General features: G+C 35.3%; 1 protein-coding gene across 3 annotated transcripts in view; it reads right to left on the bottom strand.

Moving 5' to 3' along the window:
- Positions 1-21,666, bottom strand: part of SCFD1 (sec1 family domain containing 1) — a 108,181-nt gene that overhangs the window by 83,806 nt on the left and 2,709 nt on the right. For 2 of the 3 annotated variants that reach the window (XM_003952459.6, XM_009427617.5), the window contains exons 2-7: positions 17,257-17,327; positions 14,979-15,067; positions 11,526-11,616; positions 7,286-7,408; positions 5,669-5,756; positions 2,128-2,217 (exon numbers count right to left, since the gene is read on the bottom strand). In XM_003952459.6, the coding sequence (XP_003952508.3) occupies positions 2,128-2,217; positions 5,669-5,756; positions 7,286-7,408; positions 11,526-11,616; positions 14,979-15,067; positions 17,257-17,327 (552 nt within the window). The remainder of the gene's footprint in view (positions 1-2,127; positions 2,218-5,668; positions 5,757-7,285; positions 7,409-11,525; positions 11,617-14,978; positions 15,068-17,256; positions 17,328-21,666) is intronic. The other variant, XM_003314289.6, reaches the window with a different exon arrangement.

Here is a 21,666-nt window from a genome sequence, read left to right as displayed (position 1 = left end):
AGAGAGCTCTACAACAAGAATTACGAAACGAAAAGAAATCAGAGATGACACAAACAAATGGAAAAACGTTCCATGTTCATGGATAAGAAGACTCAATATTAAAATGGCCACACTGCCAAAGCAATTTACAAATTCAGTGCTATTCCTACCAAACTACCAATGTCAGTTTTCACAGAATTAGAAAAAACTTTTCTAAAAGTCATACAGAACCAAAAAAGAGCCTGAATAGCCAAAGCAAATCTAAGCAAAAATAACAAAGCTGGGAGCATTACACAACCTGACTTCGAAGTATACTACTACACGGCTTTTACTGTAGTAACCAAAACAGCATGGTACAAAAACAGACACATGGACCAATGGAACAGGTTAGAGAACCCAGAAATAAAGCCACATACCTACAACCATCTGATCTTCGACAATGTTGATAATAACAAGCAATAGGGAAAGAACTCCCTATTCAGTAAGTGGTGCTGAGATAACTGGCTAGCTATACGCAGGAGATTAAAACTGAACCCCTTCCTTTCACCATATACAAAAATAAACTCAAAATGGATTAAAGACTTAAATGTAAGACCTCAAACTATAAAAATCCTAGAAGAAAACCTAGACAACATTCTGAACACAGGCCTTGGCAAAGATTTCATGCTGAAGTCTCCAAAAACAACCACCAGAAAAACAAAAACAGACAAATTGGACCTAATTAAACTAAAGAGCTTCTGCACAGCAAAACAAACTATCAGCAAAGTGAATGGACAACCTACAGAATGGGAAAAAATATTTGCAAACTATGCATCCAACAGAATTTATAAGGAACTTAAACAAATCGACAAGCAAAAACAACCCCATTAAAAATGGGCAAAGGACATGAACAGACACTTCTCAAGAAAAACAAAAGGACATACGTGGCCAGCAAGCATATGAAAAAATGCTCAACATCACTAATCATTAGAGAAATGCAAATCAAAACCACAATGAGATACCATCTCACACCAGTCAGAATGTCTATTATTAAAAAGTCAAAAAATAACAGATGTTGGTGAGGTTGCAGAGGAAAGGGAACACTTATACGCTGTTGGTGGGAATGTAAATTAGTTCAGCCACTGTGGAAAGCAATTTGGAGGCTTCTCAAAGAACTTAAAACAGAACTACCATTTGACTCAGCAATCCCATCACTGGGTATACAGCCAAAAGAATATAACTCATTCCACGAAAAAGACACATCTACCCATATGTTCATTGCTGTAATATTCACAATAGCAAAGACATGGAATCAACCTAGATGCCTATCAAGGGTGGATTGGATAAACAATTTGTGATACACATACATCATGGAATACTTATAGAGCCATAAAAAAAGAGTGAAATCATATGCTTTGCAGCAACATAGATATAGCTGGAGGTCATTATTCTAAGGGAATTAACAGAAACAGAAAACAAAACACCCTATGTTCTCACTTGTAAGTGGGAGCTAAACAAAAAGAAAAGACACAAAGATGAGAATAATAGATATTGGGGTCTACCTGAGCATAGAGGATGAGGGTCAAAAAACTCCCTATCAGGTACCATGGCCTGGGTGACGAATTCATTTGTACACCAAACCCCAGTGACACGCAATTTACCCATGTAACAAACTTGCACATGTATCCCCCAAACCTAAAATAAAAGTTGAAAATTAAAAAAAATTAAAAATAAAATTTGAAGGTATAGGTAGATTAGTATTACATACATAATGTTTTCTGGAGCCTTGGGCATCTGAAATTAATAGTTACCAAACATTTATTTCTCTATTTAGAAATGTGTTTGAAATTTTTCATAATGAAATATTAAAAGAAAATTAACAGGCACATAGGTGAAGTCACCACCAAGCCATTCAAATAATATGGTAGAAAATTATAACTACCAAAGACATCTAAAATGACAACTCAATAGATCTGTTAAATGTTAAGAGAACCACATCAAGTTATTGGAAGAATTGTTTTTATATACTATTGAATATATATTTTACTCCACTCGAGAACCTCTAGAGATCCAGGTAAGTGAGAACGAATCACATTACAGTGTAATACATTAAAATTACTTGTTAAATAATTTACTTTGAAGAATAACCAGAAAGACTGGAAAACTTACCCAGAGTAACAAAAAAGCAGAAGAGGCTGTCAACTATAGTGTCCATAACAGTTTCCATTTCCGTGTCTGTGATATCTGGCCTGTTAATGGCTAAAATGACATAGGAAAAGGAGAAAAAGTTGACCCAAACTTATGCCTCATCTTTCTAAAACTCCTAAAATTATTACTAAATTCTTAATTGACATATAATAAAACTCAGCAAGTGAAATTTTTTGGTTTAAATTTTTTTTTTTCAGACAGGATCTTGTTCTGTCACCCAGGAGGGAGTGCAGAGACATGATCACGACTTACTGCAGCCTCAACCTCCTGGGCTCAAGTGATCCTCCCATCTCAGCCTTCAGAATAGCTGGGACCACAGGCACATGCCACCACGCCCTGCTAATTAAACAATTTTTTTTTGTAGAGACGGGTCTCCCTATGTTGCCCAGGCTGGTCTTGAACTCCTGGGCTCAAGCGATCCTCCTACCTTGGCCTCCCAAAGGGCTGGAATTATAGGCATGAGCCACCACACCCTGCCTGCTTTAAACTTCTTTTAAATGAATAAATATCTGTTAAAAATTATACCACCTCAAAGAGAAAAATAAATAACCACAACAAACTACCTTAATATCAGACATTAGGAGACTACTACTAAGAAAAACAACCCCACGATGTAAACTTACAAAATTTTTGCCAAAAAGGAAAATAAATATCATATTCCATAGTTTTATTCATAAACACTAGATGGCCTCAAGAAACTACTGATTCTGTTACCCAACTACAGCCAGAAAAGGAAATGCAAATAAATTACAGCACAACCAACATTGCATATCATTTTCTTTATATTAAGTTACATAAATTTCTCTTCTAATCTACAAGAGTGTATATAAGTAGTTCCCAAACTTTACTGAGTATAAGAATCACCCAGGGAATATGGGGAAAAATTCTCTGGACGTTTTTAAAAATTAAAGATTCTTATCCCTTTCCTTTAGGGATTCTGTATGGATATGAATAATTCTAAAAAACCTATAATTTTGAGGCTGGGTGTGGTGGCTCACACCTGTAATCCCAGCACTCTGGGAGGCTGAGGGGGCAGATCACCTAAGGTTAGGAGTTTGAGACTAGCCTGGCTAACACGGTGAAACCCCGTCTCTACTAAAAATACAAAAATTAGCCAGGTGTGCTGGCACACACCTGTAATCCCAGCTACTTGGGAGGCTGAGGCAGGAGGATTGCTTGAAACTGGGAGACAGAGGTTGCAGTGAGCTGAGATCATACCACTGCACTCCAGCCTGGGCGACAGAAGAGAGACTCTGTCTCGGGGCGGGGGCGAACAACCTATAATTTTGACAAGCACCTCAGGCAATTCTAATGCAAATAGGCCTTGGGGCTACACTTTAAGAAACATTGTTGAGTAGACTGTCTTTGACAAAGACCTTGACTTACTTATCTTCCTCTCACAATATCAAGGCCCAGTGTCTGACGAAGTACATCAATAACTATATGTTGAAAGATTAGTGTCTAAACTATTATCTACAAAGTATTTTTAATGTCCCAATAACCTGAAAGTGAAAACACATATAAAATTTAATACCACTTGTGGTTACTATAAGAGGAAAGCAGAATTCAACTGGATATCTCCAAGTATCTACAGAAAGCGTGGCCCACCCAGACAACACATAATAAAAGAATTCAATCAGGCAACACAGAATCTAAAAGAAGGAAATGGGCCATTACTTAGGTGTTGCAAATACCATCTATTTCAATCAGATGAAATCAATATCATAAAGAATACAATTTGCATTATGTGAATTCAGGGGATATCAATTCAAGGAAACATACCCAATTCATTTCATTAATCAGTGGCACAAGTGATCTGTAGACACTTCAAACCTTTTAGTTAAATCACTTGTACATTTTTGTTAATTACTGGCACTAGAAAAATCTACATGGAAGCATCCAGCCCTTGAGTCCTATATCCTAGTTCCACATCTCTGAATGAAAAGTAACCCTAACTTTTATGTTTATGACCTAACAGTCATAAACTGCTAATCAATAACCTCAACTTGAGATAACAGTTGCTTTGTCTAAGATAGCAGCCTTAGTTGGACTGGGATAATAAATCTCCTTGCTCCCAATCCATGGAAAGTTTAGAATGAAAAATATTTGCAAATCAATACCATGCTATTAATATAATCATATTTAGGAATATTTGTTTAAAATTTTTAAAGCATTGTACCATTTGAGACAATTAGGTATATGACTACATAATGATAAAGAATGTTATCTCTGGAGTGAGACTGCCTGTGTTTAGTAAGCTGGCTCTACCATTTCCTCATCAAGTTACTTACAGCTATGTCTGTTTTCTCATCTTGAAAATGGAAATAATTTCTACTTCATAAAGTTATTCTGAGGAGTAAGTTAGCTCATATTGTAACATGCTTAAAACACTGATTGGCATAGAGCAAGCTATTACTATTATCATTATTGAGAATCTGGGTGATTAGCCATGTGATTACACTTTGAAATTTGTAATTAATCTCAAACATGTGATCTTTCAAAAAAGCTGGCGGGTATAAAAAATGTAATTAAACTTATAAGTATACGAATATTTAGCAAATTTTACACTCATTACAAATTTAATTATTTTTACAGAATTATTTAAACACTTGGGCAGATTTTGCTTGTTAGAATTATAAACTTGTCTGGTCTGGTATATGAAGTACAGTACCTAAAAAAAAAACCACTTAATATTCTGAATTTATTAATAAAATTTAAAATGTTTAAGGGAATTCAACACACCAATTTTTCTGATTAAACTTGTTAAAGGGGACTGATTAGGAGAATTTAATCTGTTCAATATGAGTTAATCCATCAAGAATAAAGTAAAGATGCTTGTTTTTACTTTACCAGATTTATAAACAATATAAAACAATTCATATTCAATTTAAAGGCTTAAGGAAAACTAGGTTTTAAAATATGTAACTTAAATAAGTTGCTAATTCATTTAAAATGCAACTGTAAATAGATTTCTGTGAATAATAACCGTTGTCAAAAATCTCTCACATGAACAATTGAGCAAATACTTATATCCTTTTAGGAATTTCCACAAGAACAGATGCTCTAGAGCTCAATGAAACCAAAAGATTCATTCTCTTCTCTCAGGGAGCTTATCATCTGGTTCCAGTGTTTTATAAGCACAGAGAAGCAAGCTAACTTGTTCTTGTCCAAGATCAAAGTACTAGATGATAAATTTGAAATCTGCTACTAAAATATTGTCTTACTTGCCATGAGTGAACCATTCATGCAAGTTGCTGTGGGGGTATAGAAAAGGTCAGAGAATTGGTACTTCTTTGAGTTTACCAAACAGGTTTATTAAACGTTTAAATGTAATAAAATTCAGTCTGAGCCTTGTTTTCTCTGTGTGCTTTTAAAAAGCTTCTATAGCTCTACTGCTGTAAACGAGCTGGTTTTGAAGTCCATTAAACATATTCACTTTTTTTCTTACAGTATACCATTCATTTTGTTAACAAAGAATTGCAACATTTCTATTTTTACATACCACGATATGAAACAAGCTCCTTATTTTGATTACATAATACAAACATATCATCTTCCAAAGTAATAAAATTGAGATATTGGTCAAAAACCTAGAAACAAAAGAAAAGGTTTACAAATCAATCTTACAATATAGCCATATTGAAAGTAAATTTAGTTTGCTCTAACCTACCAATGGTAGAAATGAAAAAAAATCCTAATTACATTCAATAACTAAAAATTGTACTGTGTAACAGCCTAATTGAACAAGAATGAGGAGTAAAGAGTAAGTTAAGGCAATAAAAACAAGTCTTTGGGCAATAAATATGAAGGAGGAGAGTAACATTTTCAGAAAACAAAATTTAAGCAGATACAAGAACTTAAATTGTGGTTGTGATGGGAATGGATATCAATTTTGAAGAAAACATACAATTTTAACAATCATTTTCATCACATTTTCCTAAAAAAGTCACAGTAATTGTTTTACACCAAGAACTTTTCTAATAAAGTGGGAAAAAGTTATGCCAGTTCTTTGGAAGTGCAGAGTAGGAGAAAAATTAAGAGAACTATTTGAAATACACTGAATTTAGTTAACCAAATTAAGGCTGAGTGAGGTGGCTTGCACCTGTAATCCCAGAGCTTTGGGAGGCTGAGGTGGGAGGACTGTTTGAGGCCAGAAGCTTGAGACCTGGGCAACATATTAAAAAAATTAGCTGGGTGGGGTGGTACGAGCCCAGGAGCTGAAGATTGCAGCAAGCAGTGATTGCACCACTGCATTCCAGCCTGGGCGAGCGAGACACTGTCTCAAAACAAAACAAGAAAGAAAACAAAAGTTGTTCCCATTATTTTATGTGAAGTTAATAAATTTTGAGCACAAAGATTAAAGGCATAAGCCTCAAAAACTAATCAGAAATATTAGTGGTCTATTTAAATCTAACAATGAAAAATCTATCAGTAGAAAAAGAATAGAAAGTATATGCATGGTTGTTTAGTCTTTTATTTGTCCTAGATAGTTGTCTGGAACTTTAATGCATATCTTGTCCAAATTCAAGAAATACAGAGCATTACAGGATTATAACCTGAAATATATTTTACAAATTGATTTATAACTGAAGCTGAACCTGACTAAAAAGTCACTATGATGTAGAATTGCGGGCCTGTCATGGGTTCTTTTTCTCTTAATATGCAACAGAGGCACTTTGGATCTCAATATGCAACACGGGCACTTTGGATCCTCTTTCCTAAGTAAAAAAAAGATCTGGAAATAGTACGATGATTATAATGATTACAGATAAAACAATGTCAACATACTTTCAATACAGTTTATGACAATATAACTGTCAAATGATTTCTGAGTTGACCTAAAAATATTATACAAATCACAGACTAAAGCAAAACTCATTCTGCTTTTTATTTCTGTCTTTCAAATTCATTAAATAATAGGTTCCTTTAGTTTGGCTTATTTTGCCTAGTTCAACTTGAATATAATTTATATTATCAGAACTCCTTATAAAAGTATTGAGCCTAAACACTTCTGTCGTTCTGGTCATCTGTCAAATAGATATCTATGCCAACTACGGGTTTCAGAACAGTGTTAAATTTTACATTGACAAAATGTCATCAACCCACCAAACTCTCTTACCTTGGCTACTTGTGTTACTGCACTAGCTGCTAACGCTGCATTTGCAATATCTTCCAGTTTACTTCTTGAAATAGCAGAAATAAAATTTAAATAATATGATTCATATAGTTGATTTCGAAGATCCTATCAATACAATGAAAACTTTATTCTTATAGGATAAAGAAGACCATGAATACATATGTTTCAACTACTATAAGGCAAAGTTATATTTAAAAGACAGGATATTTAAATGACAATCAAAAAAAGTATCCCAAGAGCAAAAACCTTTGAAGTAGTACTGGTTATCTGGTTATCAGATGTAACTAAAATGTTTTAATAAAGTAATAAAATTATATTATCAACAAAATCTCATTAATTACAATAGAGTACAAACTGCTTTCATACAGCCTATCTGCATTCTTCTTAAAATATCCAGATATGGTCCACTAATATAGTAAAATGCTTGTTATATTTGGCAGACACGATCTTCAACTGTTCTGGACATGTGATGACACAACAAATCCTTCATTGCACACAGACAAGTTATAAATCCAATTACCAATTCTAGAGGTATTTCTTTTCAACTGCTCAAAAGTAGTGCAATTTAAGTTATGCAAATTCTTAAGTCAAATTTACTTATCTTCTTATACTTTTAGCAAATAGATATCGAAATAACAATACTTCCTCAAATCTAAGATGTCATTGACTGTAACAAGAACCATCATTTTATGTAACACTAAGAATTAATGATGCCAATAAAATTTTGTGACATGATCAATTTTAAGATGCACCTGATTTCAGCGATGTTAAAATGTGAAACATTGAGGGGTTGGAGCCTTTGTGAGGAAGGTGATCAGGGTAGTGGTTCAATCAAGGTCAAGAGATTATTTATGTATGAGGATTGAGAAATAAGTAATATGTTCACGATACTGGGAACCATGTTTTTCACTCTGAGAAAGGAGTTACAAATTTGTAAAGAGAAAAGGGAAACGCTAGAGTGAATCCTGTGTTGCTGAGCTGAAACAGTTTTGGAGGTTATCTGTTTATCTGGATAGGTGAGGAGAAGAGAGGGAGAATTGTAGAAATAAATACAGATATAAAAGTGTATGTATAAATACATAATTTCCTAACTTTTTCCATTGAGAGGACCTAAGAACAGTGACACTCTAGTCACAATGAATATACCTAATGCCTAGATCCTGATTCCTAAATACCATTCTTTACAGAAAGCAACCAGAGCTCCTCAGAAAAACATCTGAATCCTGGGCTGAGACAAAGAAAGTAAAATCCTAGGCTATATTGGAACATCTTATTGTGCCAGAAAGTAAGGAAGTGGTCAAAGAATGATGCATACATTTCAAAAGGACATATAAGTTCAGCAAGGTTGCAGGATACAAGATAAATATATAAAAATCAATTGAATTTTTATACAATTGCAATGAAGAATCCTAAAAATGGAATTAAGAATTCCATTCATAATAAGCATTAAACACATGAAAGAATAAATTTAACAAAAGAAGCACAAAACTTATGACAAGCTAATCGTAATTTGGAAATTCAAGAAAAGCCAAAACAGTCTGAAAAAAAGTACAAAGTTGGAGGACACAATTTCTCAATTTCAAAACTTGCTATCAAGCAAGAGATATCAACACTGTGTGGTACAGGCATAAGGAAAGACATAGATATCAATGCAATAGAACTGAGAGTTCAGAAATCAAACAAGATATCTGTGGTCAGCTGATTTTTGACAAGGCTGCCAAGACCATTCACTAGGGAAAGAATAGTCTCTTTAATAAATTATGCTGGGACAACTGGATAGCCACATGCAAAAGAATAAACTTGGACACCTACATCCCACCATATATAAAAATAATGCAAAGGGGAATCAAGACCTACAGGTAAGAGCCGAAACTATAAAATTCTTAGAAGAAAACACAAGAATCTGGAATGGTTACCTAAATATGACACCAAAAGCATAAGCAACTCAAGAAAAAAAAAAAAACCGATAAACTGGGCTTCATCAAAATCAAAAATGTTTGTGCTTCAAAGGACATTATCCAGAGAATGAAAAGATAACCCATAGACTGGGAGAAAATATTTACAAATCATAAACTTGTGAGTGTCTAGTATCCAAAACAGAAAAAGAATTCTATCAACTCAACAATAAAAAGACAACCCAATTAAAAACTGGGTGAATGATCTGAATAGATATTTCTAGAAAGACATACAAATGGCCAATAAGCATGTTAAAAGATGCTTAATATCATTAATTATAGAAATGCAAATCAAAACTATAATGAGATGCCACTTCAAACCTATTAGGATGGCTACAATAAAAATATCGGATAGTAAGTGTTCAGCAAGGATCTGGAGAAATCAGAACCCTCACACACTACTGGTGGGACTATAAAATGGTGCAACCACACTTTGCAAAACAGTCTATTACTAAAAAGGTAAACATAGAGTTATCATTTGACCATGAAATTTTATTCCTATGTGTTTATGGCCACAAGAGAATTGAAAACATGTCCACAGAGAAACGTGCACATGAATATTTATGGCAACATTATTAATAGCCAAAAGGTAGAAACAATCCAAATGTCCATCAAGTGGTAGATGGATGAATAAAATTTGGTACATCCATACAATGGAATATATTCAGCCACGAAAAGGAATAAGGTACCAATTCATGCTACAATATGGATGAACCTTGGAAACATTATGCTAAGAGAAATCAGCCATATACAAAAGACCACATATTATAGGATTTCATTCATATGTAATGGTCAGAGTAGGCAAATATAGAGAAACAGAAGGTAGCTTAGGGATGGAAGAGGATGGGGGAGGGTTGAGGATGTGATAAATGGTACCAGGTTTCTTTTTGAGGTAATGACAATGTTCTAAAATTGACTGTGGTGATGGTTGCAAAACTCTGTGACTATATTAAAAACCAATGAACCATACACTTGTGCTCCTTAAATGGGTGAATTGTATGGTATGTAAATTATAATTTCAATAAAGGTGTTATTTAAAAAATGAAAGAAGAAGAGATTGCAAGTGGTACCTCTTTCATGAATAGCATACTTGAGTTTACGCAGGGTAAAAGAGAAAGCTGGGCATCATAAAGCTACACAGGACACAAAATTTGCAAACGTCACTAACAATTTAAATAGCAATTTGATTCAACAGTCAATAACAAAGATGTTGTGACTTGTGGAAGACACTGTTACTTACCTATCCAATATCTACTTTTCTCCTTTTCCTTGCTAAAAGAATCTTGCTAGATTTTCTTTGGGGTGACTCATCTAAATATTGACTTTTGCAGCCACCCTTGTAACTGATTCTACCTAGTGAGAAATAAATAAAGGTCTTCTGGGAGTTTCTGGAAAGGCTTAAATTCCTGATCAAAATCAACAGTCAGGGCTGGCACAGTCCATGTCCCTCTTCTTCTTGATGTGAACATAGATTTGATGCCTACAGGTGCAGCAACAAGCAAGACAAGGAAAACCAACAAACTAAAGATGAATGATCAGCGACAGAAGGAGCCTGGGTCTTTGATTACCTTATAGTACTTCTGCACCAGCGTGGACTTCCTAATCTCACCCTTATTTTAGAAAAGGAAAACCCTATATAAGTTAGAAAGGCAATATACCTAGGCTTTCTGTTTTTTAAAGCCAGACTCAGACTTTACCAGTACAGTGGTCGCCCTTATTTGCAGGGGTTATTTTCCAAGAGTCCAGTGGATGCCTGAAACCAGGTAGTACTGAACCGTATATGTTTTTTCCTATACATACATATTTATGATAAAACTTAATTTATAATTTATAAATTGGGCACGGTAAATGATTAGCAACAATAGCTAGAAATAAAATAGAGCAATTATAAAATATATTCTGTAATGAAATATATTACAGAAAATATATTCTGTAATGAAATATATTACAGAAAATATATTCTGTAATGAAAGTTATATGAATGTGGTCTCTCAAAATACTGTAATATATTCAGTACCTGGTTAACTGTGGATAACTGAAACTGTGGAAAGTGAAACTGTGGACATGAGAGGACTACTGTATAATACTTCTTCAGCCAAAAGTTTTAAGTCTTTCAGGCTATTTGGAATTCAAAGATAGTCTCAAAAATCAGAGTGAGAAAGTAGGCATAGGAATTTCTGATTTTGCACCCTGGACATCTAGGAATTTTTCTTGAAAAAAAATCCATTTCCAAATTCAGGAGTCCAGAAAATAAGAACCCATATTACCTGGCACATTCTGTCAATATTTTCTTCAGTTGGCATTACAAAGTATACTGCAGGAACATCTGGAATAGGATCTCGATCAGAGTGTAAAAGCCTAGAAGACATAAGGAACTAAAACTTATTTTTTATTCACTTATTTAAAACAATATTCCTCAAAATGGGAGTTCACTAGCTCAAGGACAGTAACCAGTGCTCTAAAAGCTCTTGTTGCAATTAATCAGTGAGTTAACCTAGCTTTCTCCCATGTCAGTGTTGTTATTATTTATTAGCATTAGTAAGACCCTAATTTCTTGTTAGTCTTCATTTGTTCTATTCTGCTCACACTTTTAGCACTGCTTATGGTCAGACATTCTTTTCTACCAACACTCTCCTTGAATGAGAACTAAAACATATTCAAAATCAGTCTTATTCCCACTTTTCATAGAAATGTGGTGGTCAGAGGGGAAGGGTGAATGTAAGGAAAGTGTGGCTCTCTGAGGGGAAAATCAGAAAGCTAGGGGATGCAATGAAAAAATTTTTAGAGCAATTCTTTAGAAGCTATAAAAAAATTTAACCAAACATGAAATCAAATATATTTTTTAAATGAAAGGTATATAAATGTTTCCTTAAAAATTAAAGACAATCTATTTTTGTCTATTTATTGTTTCATAAGAGAATGTAAGCATCTTATAGATTAAGTCATTTTACAGTTTTCTCCTTTTACAATTTAGGAACAATTTCCATACAAATATCCCAACATCAAACCATGCTTATACGAGGAATATTCACCTCTCTCTAGTCATCCTTCTATAATCAAGGAGAGAGAGGAAAGAGGCACACGCTGCCAGTGAGTCTGTGTTTAATAACTGTTGCCACTGATATCAAGAATGATAATGTGATGGCTGCCATAGGTTGTGGTCTTTTTCACACTGCTTGTCCAACTGTCTAATGGGCTACAACCACCATTTCATACTGTGGAAACTTGTAATTACTGTTTCCTACAAATTAGCCTAAACCAGCTTGCAGGGTATAAAGTAACTGATACAGTATTCTCCAGCAAATAGAGGAGAATGGTTGGAGGCAAAGTACACAAGAGTTCACCATGGTAGCTGTGTAATATTTCCATGCTCTGGTGGCAAGTAGCAAGTTAGGCAGAGATTACGAGACTCTCAAACTGGTAGACTATCCTATTACCCCTGAATGAAGTACTGAGTAAGGCCTCACTTCTGTTAGTTACTGTTACTGAGCCATTACAGTTCAGTAGATAAACAGCACAGAATTAGTGGTCAAGCAATGTGGCCATGGCTCTGTTATTAACTGGTTGTACAAATGTGAGACAATCACTTAAGCCTTCTAAACTTCAGTCCTTCAATTAATAAATAAAGGAGTTAAACACTTAGTACAGAGACAATGGCACTCAATGTTTATTAATAAACCACAATTTCCAAGGATAGCATGAAGTTAAACTTTACTTCAGTCCATAAGAATTAACACATTATCAAAGCAAATCTGCTTATTTCAGTCTGACATAAAAATGAAAGGAAAACTCATCAAATACCGTATTTCATGAAACCCAAGGTGGTAACAATTTTAAAACATAATTTTTAAAATATATTTTATATACTACTGAGAAATAAAAATGCTGCCAGTTATGATATATCATCAGTGATAAGACAGATCCTAATTTCAGAAATGTAAAAAAGGACATTTGGAATTGACAAACTATAACAGTCTATTAACAAATGCTCATTATACAACTGAAGAATTTGAGCTGATTAAACCAGATTCTGTCAAGTTACTTATCGAAAATCTAAAACTATATTCCCAGTAAGAGTACATTTCAATTCAATATATGATATCATAAAAATTGGTTATAACATCATAAATAGAACGAAATGCAAATAGCTTAGAACACCATAAAATTGGACTCTTTTAGTATACAGAAATATTAGTATCTACCCATGAACACAGTCCTTCTCCAAACGTTCTTTTTTTTTTAAACAGAATCTTGCTCTGCTGCCCAGGCCAGAGTGTAGTGTCACGATCTCGGTTCACTACAACCTCTGCCTCCTGGGTTCAAGCAATTGTCCTTCCTCAGCCTCCCAAGTAGCTAGGATTACAGGTGGGTATGCCACCATGCCCAGCTAATTTTTGTATTTTTAGTAGAGACGGGGTTTCACCATGTTGGCCAGGCTGGTCTCGAACTCCTGACCTCAAGTGATCCGCCCACCCGGGCCTCCAGAAGTGCTAGGATTACTGGCATGAGCCACTGTGCCTGGCCCCTTCTCCAAATGTTCTACTAGGCAAGCCCATAAAGTACTGCATTTGTTTGATTTTTATTAAACATATCAGAAGCAATATAATCACACAAACTTAACAGTTAAGACAACACAGATAGCCCACTATGGTGATTAACAGTCATTACTTCATAGTCACTTAAATTTTTCATATTAATGATTAATTAGATATTCCTTTTTTTAAAAAAAATACAGACACTCCCTGACTTACAATGGTTCAACTTAGGATTTTTTGACTTGATGATGGTGCAAAAGCAGTGCATATTCAGTAGAAATCATACTTTAAGCACCTATAAAAACATTCTGTTTTCAACTTTCAGCACTGCAGTCAATAAATTACATGAGATATTCAAGTTTATTTTTATTTTAATTAATTAATTTTTTTTTAATTTTGAGACAGAGTCTTGCTCTTTTGCCCAGGCTGGAGTGCAGTGGCGCAGTCTCGGCTCACTGCAACCTCTGCCTCCCGGGTTCAAGTGATTCTCCTGCCTCAGCCTCGAGTAGCTGGGATTACAGGTGCCTGCCACCACGCCCGGCTAATTTTCTGTATTTTTTTTAGTGAAGACGGCGTTTCACCACGTGACCAGGCTGGTCTCGAACTCCTGACCTTGTGATTTGCCCGCCTTGGCCTCCCAAAGTGCTGGGATTACAGGCGTGAGCCACCGTGCCCGGTTTTGTTATAAAGGAGGCTATGTGTTAGATCTGACTCTGCCCAACTGTAGGCCAATGTAAGTATTCTGAGCATGCTGAGGGTAGGAGAGGCTAAGCTATGATGTTTGGTAGGTTAGGTGTATTAAATGCATTTTTTTGACTTACAAAATTTCAACTTATGATGGGTTTATAAGTATGTAACCCTATTGTAGGTCAAGGAGAATCTGTGTATTTAAATTAAAGGAACAAAACACTTTTAGAGCTGGAAGAGACCTTAAGATTACTAGTTCTTTTCCTTTACATAGAGGGTAAACCAAATCTAAGGAAAAGCCACAAGGCAGAAAATTTAAATTCTGAAATTATAAAGCCTCAGACTGAGGATTTTTTTAAATCCCAGAAATAAGGGGTTGAATAAAGAAGATACAGGGAAAAAATGTTCAATACTACATAAATACTGTAACCTAACACTATTTTTCTCTATAAATGTTCTTTAAATGAATACCACTATTAGAAATATGTAAAAACTCACAGATGCAGAGTGATTCCCATGTCTCTTAGCTCCTTCACAGATAGCAGAGGAGAGATTATATCTTGGCCAAATCTGTCATAAATGAGTACCTATTAAAAAAACCCATGTGTCATCATTATCAGTGAACAACCAATAGTGAACCTATATTGACAATGTTGAAGTAAATTTTATTTTAATACATCATATATACTGAATTGTTATCCTTGCCTCAATTTAACATTTTCCATCATTATCAGTGAACAACCAATAGTGAACCTATATTAAGACAATGTTGAAGTAAATTTTAATACATCATATATACTGAATTGTTATCCTTGCCTCAATTTAATATTTTCCATCATTATTTACCCAAATGTCCATCCAGGCAGTAATACGTTCTTAAAGCATTACTACTCAGGCTAAAATAAATAATTATATCAATTTCTTCTTATAAAATTCTTTTTTCTAGGTTTTAAAAAAATAGAGACTATAAAATCCTTAAGCTATCATAAACTTTGAACTTAAAGCCAATTCACGTTCATACCCTTATTTTTCTTCCAGTTCACATATATCTTTTCTAAAAACAGAGATGTAAAAATTAGCCATTTTCAAAACTAATATATAACAAGTTCCAGGACTACAATAAAAAATTTAGTATTTTAAGCATCTCAGGTTAAAAAGATACTCATTTAAAAAAATTAAGTTCCTGGCTGTGGCACAGTGGCTCACGCCTGTAATCTCAGCACTTTTGGAGGCCGAGGTGGGCGGATCACTAGGTCAAGAGATAGAGACCATCCTGGCCAACATGGTGAAACCCTTTCTCTACTAAAAATACAAAAATTAGCTGGGTGTGGTGGCAGGTGCCTGTAATCCCAGCTACTCTGAAGGCTGAGGAAGGAGAATCACTTGAACCTGGGAGGTGGAGGCTGCAGTGAGCTGAGATTGCGCCACTACATTCCAGCCTGGCGACAGAGCGAGATTCCATCTCAAAAAAAAAAAAAAAAATTAAGTCCCTAAAGAGTATTTGATAGACTAAGTCTATCAAATACACTTCCTCACATTCTCAGAGTATTAAAACAGACAGCTTTGAGGTGTGGTAAGAACTCCAAATGGGCTTTTTAACTCAAAATTAGTTTCACAGTTAAGACAAATAAAAGAGATCCTCAACTGGTAAGCATTTTTCACAACTACCTCAATAATTATTTATGGAGTAAGAAATTGTTAATGAGAGAATGAAACATGTTGTTATGAAAACACATTTTCTTAAATGCCAGGATTTCCTTTACAGAGGCTAAAAATCTTTCTGCTCTAGTTATAAAAGGTTCACGTTGCATCTTTCAAAAATCTTCCCTCTTTTAATCTCAATACATGTGTATTATTAATTTTAATGATATAAAAAGTGATGGGTAGGAAAAGTATCTGACAAAAATTTGTACCCAAGAAATTCTCAAACTATTTCAACCAAAAGCTCAATATTGGTCTTAGAAACAAACAAGTATAGTTTATGCAAGAGGCAATAGGAAGATGCCCACAAAGGAACAAGAAGGAGAAAATTAGGGGATACTCTGGAGCTTAAACTATGAAATCAATACAGACAACTTTAACTACTTTTAGAGTTAACCCAAAGGACTTATAAAGACTCAAGAGAGTTTTCAAAACACCCTAAATTCTAAACATGTAGATTTGTTCTTAATTTTTAGCAAGAGAGAAATATACAGACTGTTAACCAGTAAGTTTAAACCCAATCAACTGTATTATAACATCTGAAGAAAGAGAGTCTGCATGAAGTTTAAAATGAAGAAGCCTAAAGAATTGGAATTTTTAAAGGCTCTCCAGTATTTCTCAAAGGAAAAGATTGTAGATTGCTTTCTGGTTCAATTAAGTTTTATATCTCATAAATTAATAAAGTGGTATTATAGTTTACAGATCATTTTCTCATGAGTTTGTTAAAATAATCCAGGCCCTCTGAATGTGACTAACTCCAAGCAAGCTTATAAAATCCAAAGTCTGGACTTGAAAAGCTAAGGAACAAAATACCAACCAGGAAAAAGACCTATCAGTGACATCCTACCAAAGAGATCAACTGGACTCCCTAGATGAAAATTACTATTTTATCACCTGTCTCACTCCATAGAATGTCTGTCAAAACAATTCATATTGAGATCATGTTAAATAAGGATAAAACATTCATGATAACTAATATGTGTTACTTCTTCCATATTACAATAAATTCCCTCCAATTACCACCAATAAGGGCTGAGGAAAACAGAAATCAGTTCCCATTAAGATAAACTCTTACCTTCCATACTGGTTCTCCTGTGCTGTTTTTAATATGAGGCACATTGAAATTCAACATACGCTTCAAAGCCACTGAAAATAAAAAGTTTTATCAAATATTGTCATTGTTTTTTAGGATTTTATTTTTCCTCCATCATTATTTACTACCCCAAAGCAAAATATACTAATCAACTCTAGTAAAACTGATTAACCAAATGACTATATGTGTAGAACTAGGGGTCAGATCTTGTAAGACTATTCCATCGACAGCTAATTGACATGTATTTGGGAGATTTCCCAAAACACAATAAGCATCTGTCCACAGATGAAATCGTGGGAAATGTTCAGGAAGAACTTGCAATGGCCTCAATATACTGATGCTGTTGCCTGTGTACTGTCTGGCTGAAAGCATAGATTAAGGTAAGTCTTTTTTTTTTTTTTTTTTTTTAAGTCTGAGTGGTCTAGTGAGAAGGATCAGTCTGTCTGTCTTTTTTTTTTTTTTTTAAGTGTGAGTGGCCTAGTGAGAAAGATCAGTCTTTCTTTTTTTTTTTTTTTTAAGTGTGAGTGGCCTAGTGAGAAAGATCAGTCTTTCTTTTTTTTTTTTTTTTTTTTCTGAAACAGAGTTTCGCTCTTGTTGCCCAGGCTGGAGTGCAATGGCGTGATCTCGGCTCACCACAACCTCTGCCTCCCAGGTTCAAGCAGTTCTGCTTCAGCCTCCTGAGTAGCTGGGATTACAGGCATGCGCTGCCATGCCCGGCTAATTTTGTATTTTTAGTAGAGATGAGGATTCTCCGTGTTGGTCAGGCTGGTCTAGAACTCCCGACCTCAGGTGATCCACCCGCCTTGGCCTCCCAAAGTGCTGGGATTACAGGCGTGAGCCACCACGCCCGGCCTGGATCAGTCTTTCTAAAAACAAAATTATCCATCGCATATTCAATTGGTTCATATACAAAACCTTCACATAGATCTGTCTATAGTTATGTAAGAGTATATTTTACAAACAATTTATCCTGTCAGATTCACCGAAAGGTTGCTTAAAATTCTATGTCCCTTGGGAAAACAGACTTTCCCCTATAGTAGATAACTGATAATTCCAGCTAAGCAAATATACAAGATCAAAAATCACAGTTATGGTCTGTTACAGTATTTTGTGTTATTTATCACTCATCTGTAACAGTGTTACAGAAAATGAAAATCCCTTAATATACTTCTTCGTGAAACTGAGATGGCCAAATATTCAAGAGAGTATACTAGTTGTCATTTCTTGATTTAATTTGTATAAAATTGACAGCCTTAAAATCCACTTGGTTGATTGTTAAAAACATTTGCATCAGGTTTTAAGTAATACAGAATAACCTATACTCCAAAGTCCTACGAGAGAACTATGTAATACTAAAATCACCTGAATATCAACTTACAGCACATTCATTCACTCACAAGAAAAACTTCTATTAAATGCTTGCTTGCTGAGGTAGGTATAATGCTGTTAAAACTGCTATTACTGAACAGATTGTACTTCAGTGATACATTTGCATACTTATGTGTGTGTACATACTGTTGTGCCGAACCCTTATTGCCTCCAGTGGGGAAGATACCCATGTTTGAGAGGCCTAAGAAGAGACCCGGAGCCAGGAAATGAGACACAGGGTTTTATTGGGGGCAACACACATAGGAGAGTCCAGTGACAGTGGGCTGGACAGGAGAACTGTATACTCAGTGGCAATGCGCTGGGCAGGAGAACCATAACCGCATGCAAAAAGTGGTTTATATAGCAAAAATGTGGTTTATACAGCATTTTCACTTAACATTTCCCTAACAACCTCCACCTGGCAACCTTCATTCAACCCAAAACTCGGGGCCTTGATCCACTGCATGGCCTATGTTTCACTGGATGGGCTGGGGGCTCAGATGTTCCTCACAGACAAGGAATGAATCTCCAGGTGGGCCATTTTGATTCCCTAGCTTGAAACACATATCCAGGTGTGTCTGCAATACAGGGTCATTCTCAGGGCACGCTTAAGTTATTGCTATCAGGTGTATTTACCATACACCTACAGACATAATTTTTGGTAAAATGTTATTACCTAATGTCCAGCCAATAATACACATTACCAATATTACCTACTTCAGAGGCCCACAGGTTTTATATTAAATAAAAATGTATTTTATTTAATGTATTTATAATATTAAATATATTTAATATAAACAAAAAAACAGTTTAACACTTAAAACTGAAATAACACAGGAAGCACGGAGGGGGTTTCAGGATTAACTCTCCCACTGTGCATTTGCAGAGCTCTTCCTCCACCTCCAGGCAATAAAGACACCACCACCCTGGCACTCACGCCCAAGAGGGAGGAAACCCTGTTTCTGGGAACAGCTGTTCACACTCTTGAAGCCTGACAACTTGGAAGAACGAAAGCCTGAGCTGCCATGTGAGCCTCAGGTGTTTAGTATGCTGCACAGTTAGGCCTTAGCTAACTGAAAGAGGCCAGCAGCAGCAAATAAGATAATCCTACATTTGCCTTCTCAGCCCAGTCTGAGATTTTCTCCAACTTTGAGCCTTGGCTAACTTATTAAAAGGTATTTTGATATACCTTTTACCTATATCAATATACCTTTGATATACCTATACCTATACCTATATACCTATACCTATACCTATATACCTATACCTATACCTATATACCTATAACAAAAAGGATTTGTTAATGGAGTACACGGCCTGTGTTCAGAGTTTACAAGAACGTAATTTTATCAGAGTTTACCCAAGGCTTAAACCATGACTTTATCTGAAATGACAAACCATTTTTCTTATTGGCTCTAAACATACTACAGGTTGAGCATCCCAACTCTTAATATCTGAAACCTGAAATGCTCCAAAATCAAAATTTTTTAAGCTGGTGCTCGGATTTTGAAATTTGGGATGCTCAACCAGTAATAATGCAAATATTCCAAAATCAAAAACACTCCTGGTCCCAAGCATTTTGGATAAGGGATACTCAACCTGTATCCATATTCCTAGACTTGGTTAATGTCATTACTTACATACACACTTACTATTCATTCATTCAACACGTTTAATGAGTGCTCACCACAGGCACTGTAGTTATTGGGGATCTAGCAACTGAACAAAACAGTGAATAAAATCACCTGTCCTCAAGTAGCTTTCATTCTAATTGGGGGATAAATAAAATAAAATAAAATAAAAACTAAAACATATGGTATGTAGATCATGGTAAGTGCTTTGAAGAAAGGTAAGATTGGGAAAGGGGAAGATGGAGTTGAGGTGTAATTTTAAACAGAGTAATTGGGGAAAGCCTCCTGAGAAGGTAACATTTGAGTAAAGACCTAAAGGAAGTGAGGGAGTGAGCCATGGAGATTATCTCTGAAACAGTACTCCACAAAGAAGAAACAAATACAAAGGCTCGAAGGTGGGAGCATTCCTGGTGGGTTCAAGGAGAGGGAAGAGAAATAGGGAGTTAGGTCCAAAAGCTACATGGAAACCAGATCGTATAAGGCCTTGTAGAACACTGTAAGATCACTTTGGCTTTTATCATGGTTGAAATGGGAAGATGCTGGAAGATTTTGAGCAAACATATGGCATGATCAGTTTGGGTGCCGTGTGAAAAATAATGAAGGAGAACAGGATTGTAAAACAAGGAGACCAAATAGGTTACTGCAGAAATTCATGGTGGATAGGACCTCGGAATAGCAATGACAACAGTCAGATCCTGGATGTATTTTCAGAGTAGAACTGACAAGATTTACTGAAAGATCTTACATGAGACATGAAAGAGACAAGTCAAGAAAACTTCAAGGTTTTTGACCTGAACAACTAAAAGGACGGAACTGCCATTAACTGATATGGAGTAGACTGAGTTCAGATGGGAGGGCCAGACTAGGGATATAAACCTGGGAATCATCAACATACAGATAATACTGAAAGCTAAGGCGCTAGACGCAAACACTAATGGGACCCTGCAATGTTGAGAAGCAGGGAAGATGTGCAAGAACCTGTAACGAAGACGCATTCAATGAAGAACAACAGTAACACGGAGCAGGAGGCAACTGATTCTACCTATTGAACTGAAGGTATGGATAGAGGGGACAGTGAACCAGGAAGAAAGGAGATGGCTTGTGGGATGACCTTCAAAAGATCAATAAAGATTTTTCAGGAGACCAATAAAGATTTTTCAGGCAGGCAAAGCAAGAAACAGGCACATTAGTTTACCTCTATCTTACTTTCCTCACCTGTAAAATGGAGATAATACATAATCACCTAATGCAATGCCTAACAATAGTAAATGCTCAATACATGCCAACTATTATCTCATCCACCCAAATATTCTGGTATCTAGAATATTTAAGGATTGTGAGTTATCTCCCAAAACATTCTCCATAGGCATGAGGGAAATAGCTAATTCTGCAT

The sequence above is a fragment of the Pan troglodytes genome, chromosome 15 (genome assembly GCF_028858775.2).
Source record: "Pan troglodytes isolate AG18354 chromosome 15, NHGRI_mPanTro3-v2.0_pri, whole genome shotgun sequence".
In the NCBI taxonomy this organism is placed as follows: Eukaryota; Metazoa; Chordata; class Mammalia; order Primates; family Hominidae; genus Pan; species Pan troglodytes.
The sequence above is the reverse complement of the archived record's forward strand: the minus strand, read 5'-3'. Positions and strand labels throughout refer to the sequence as shown.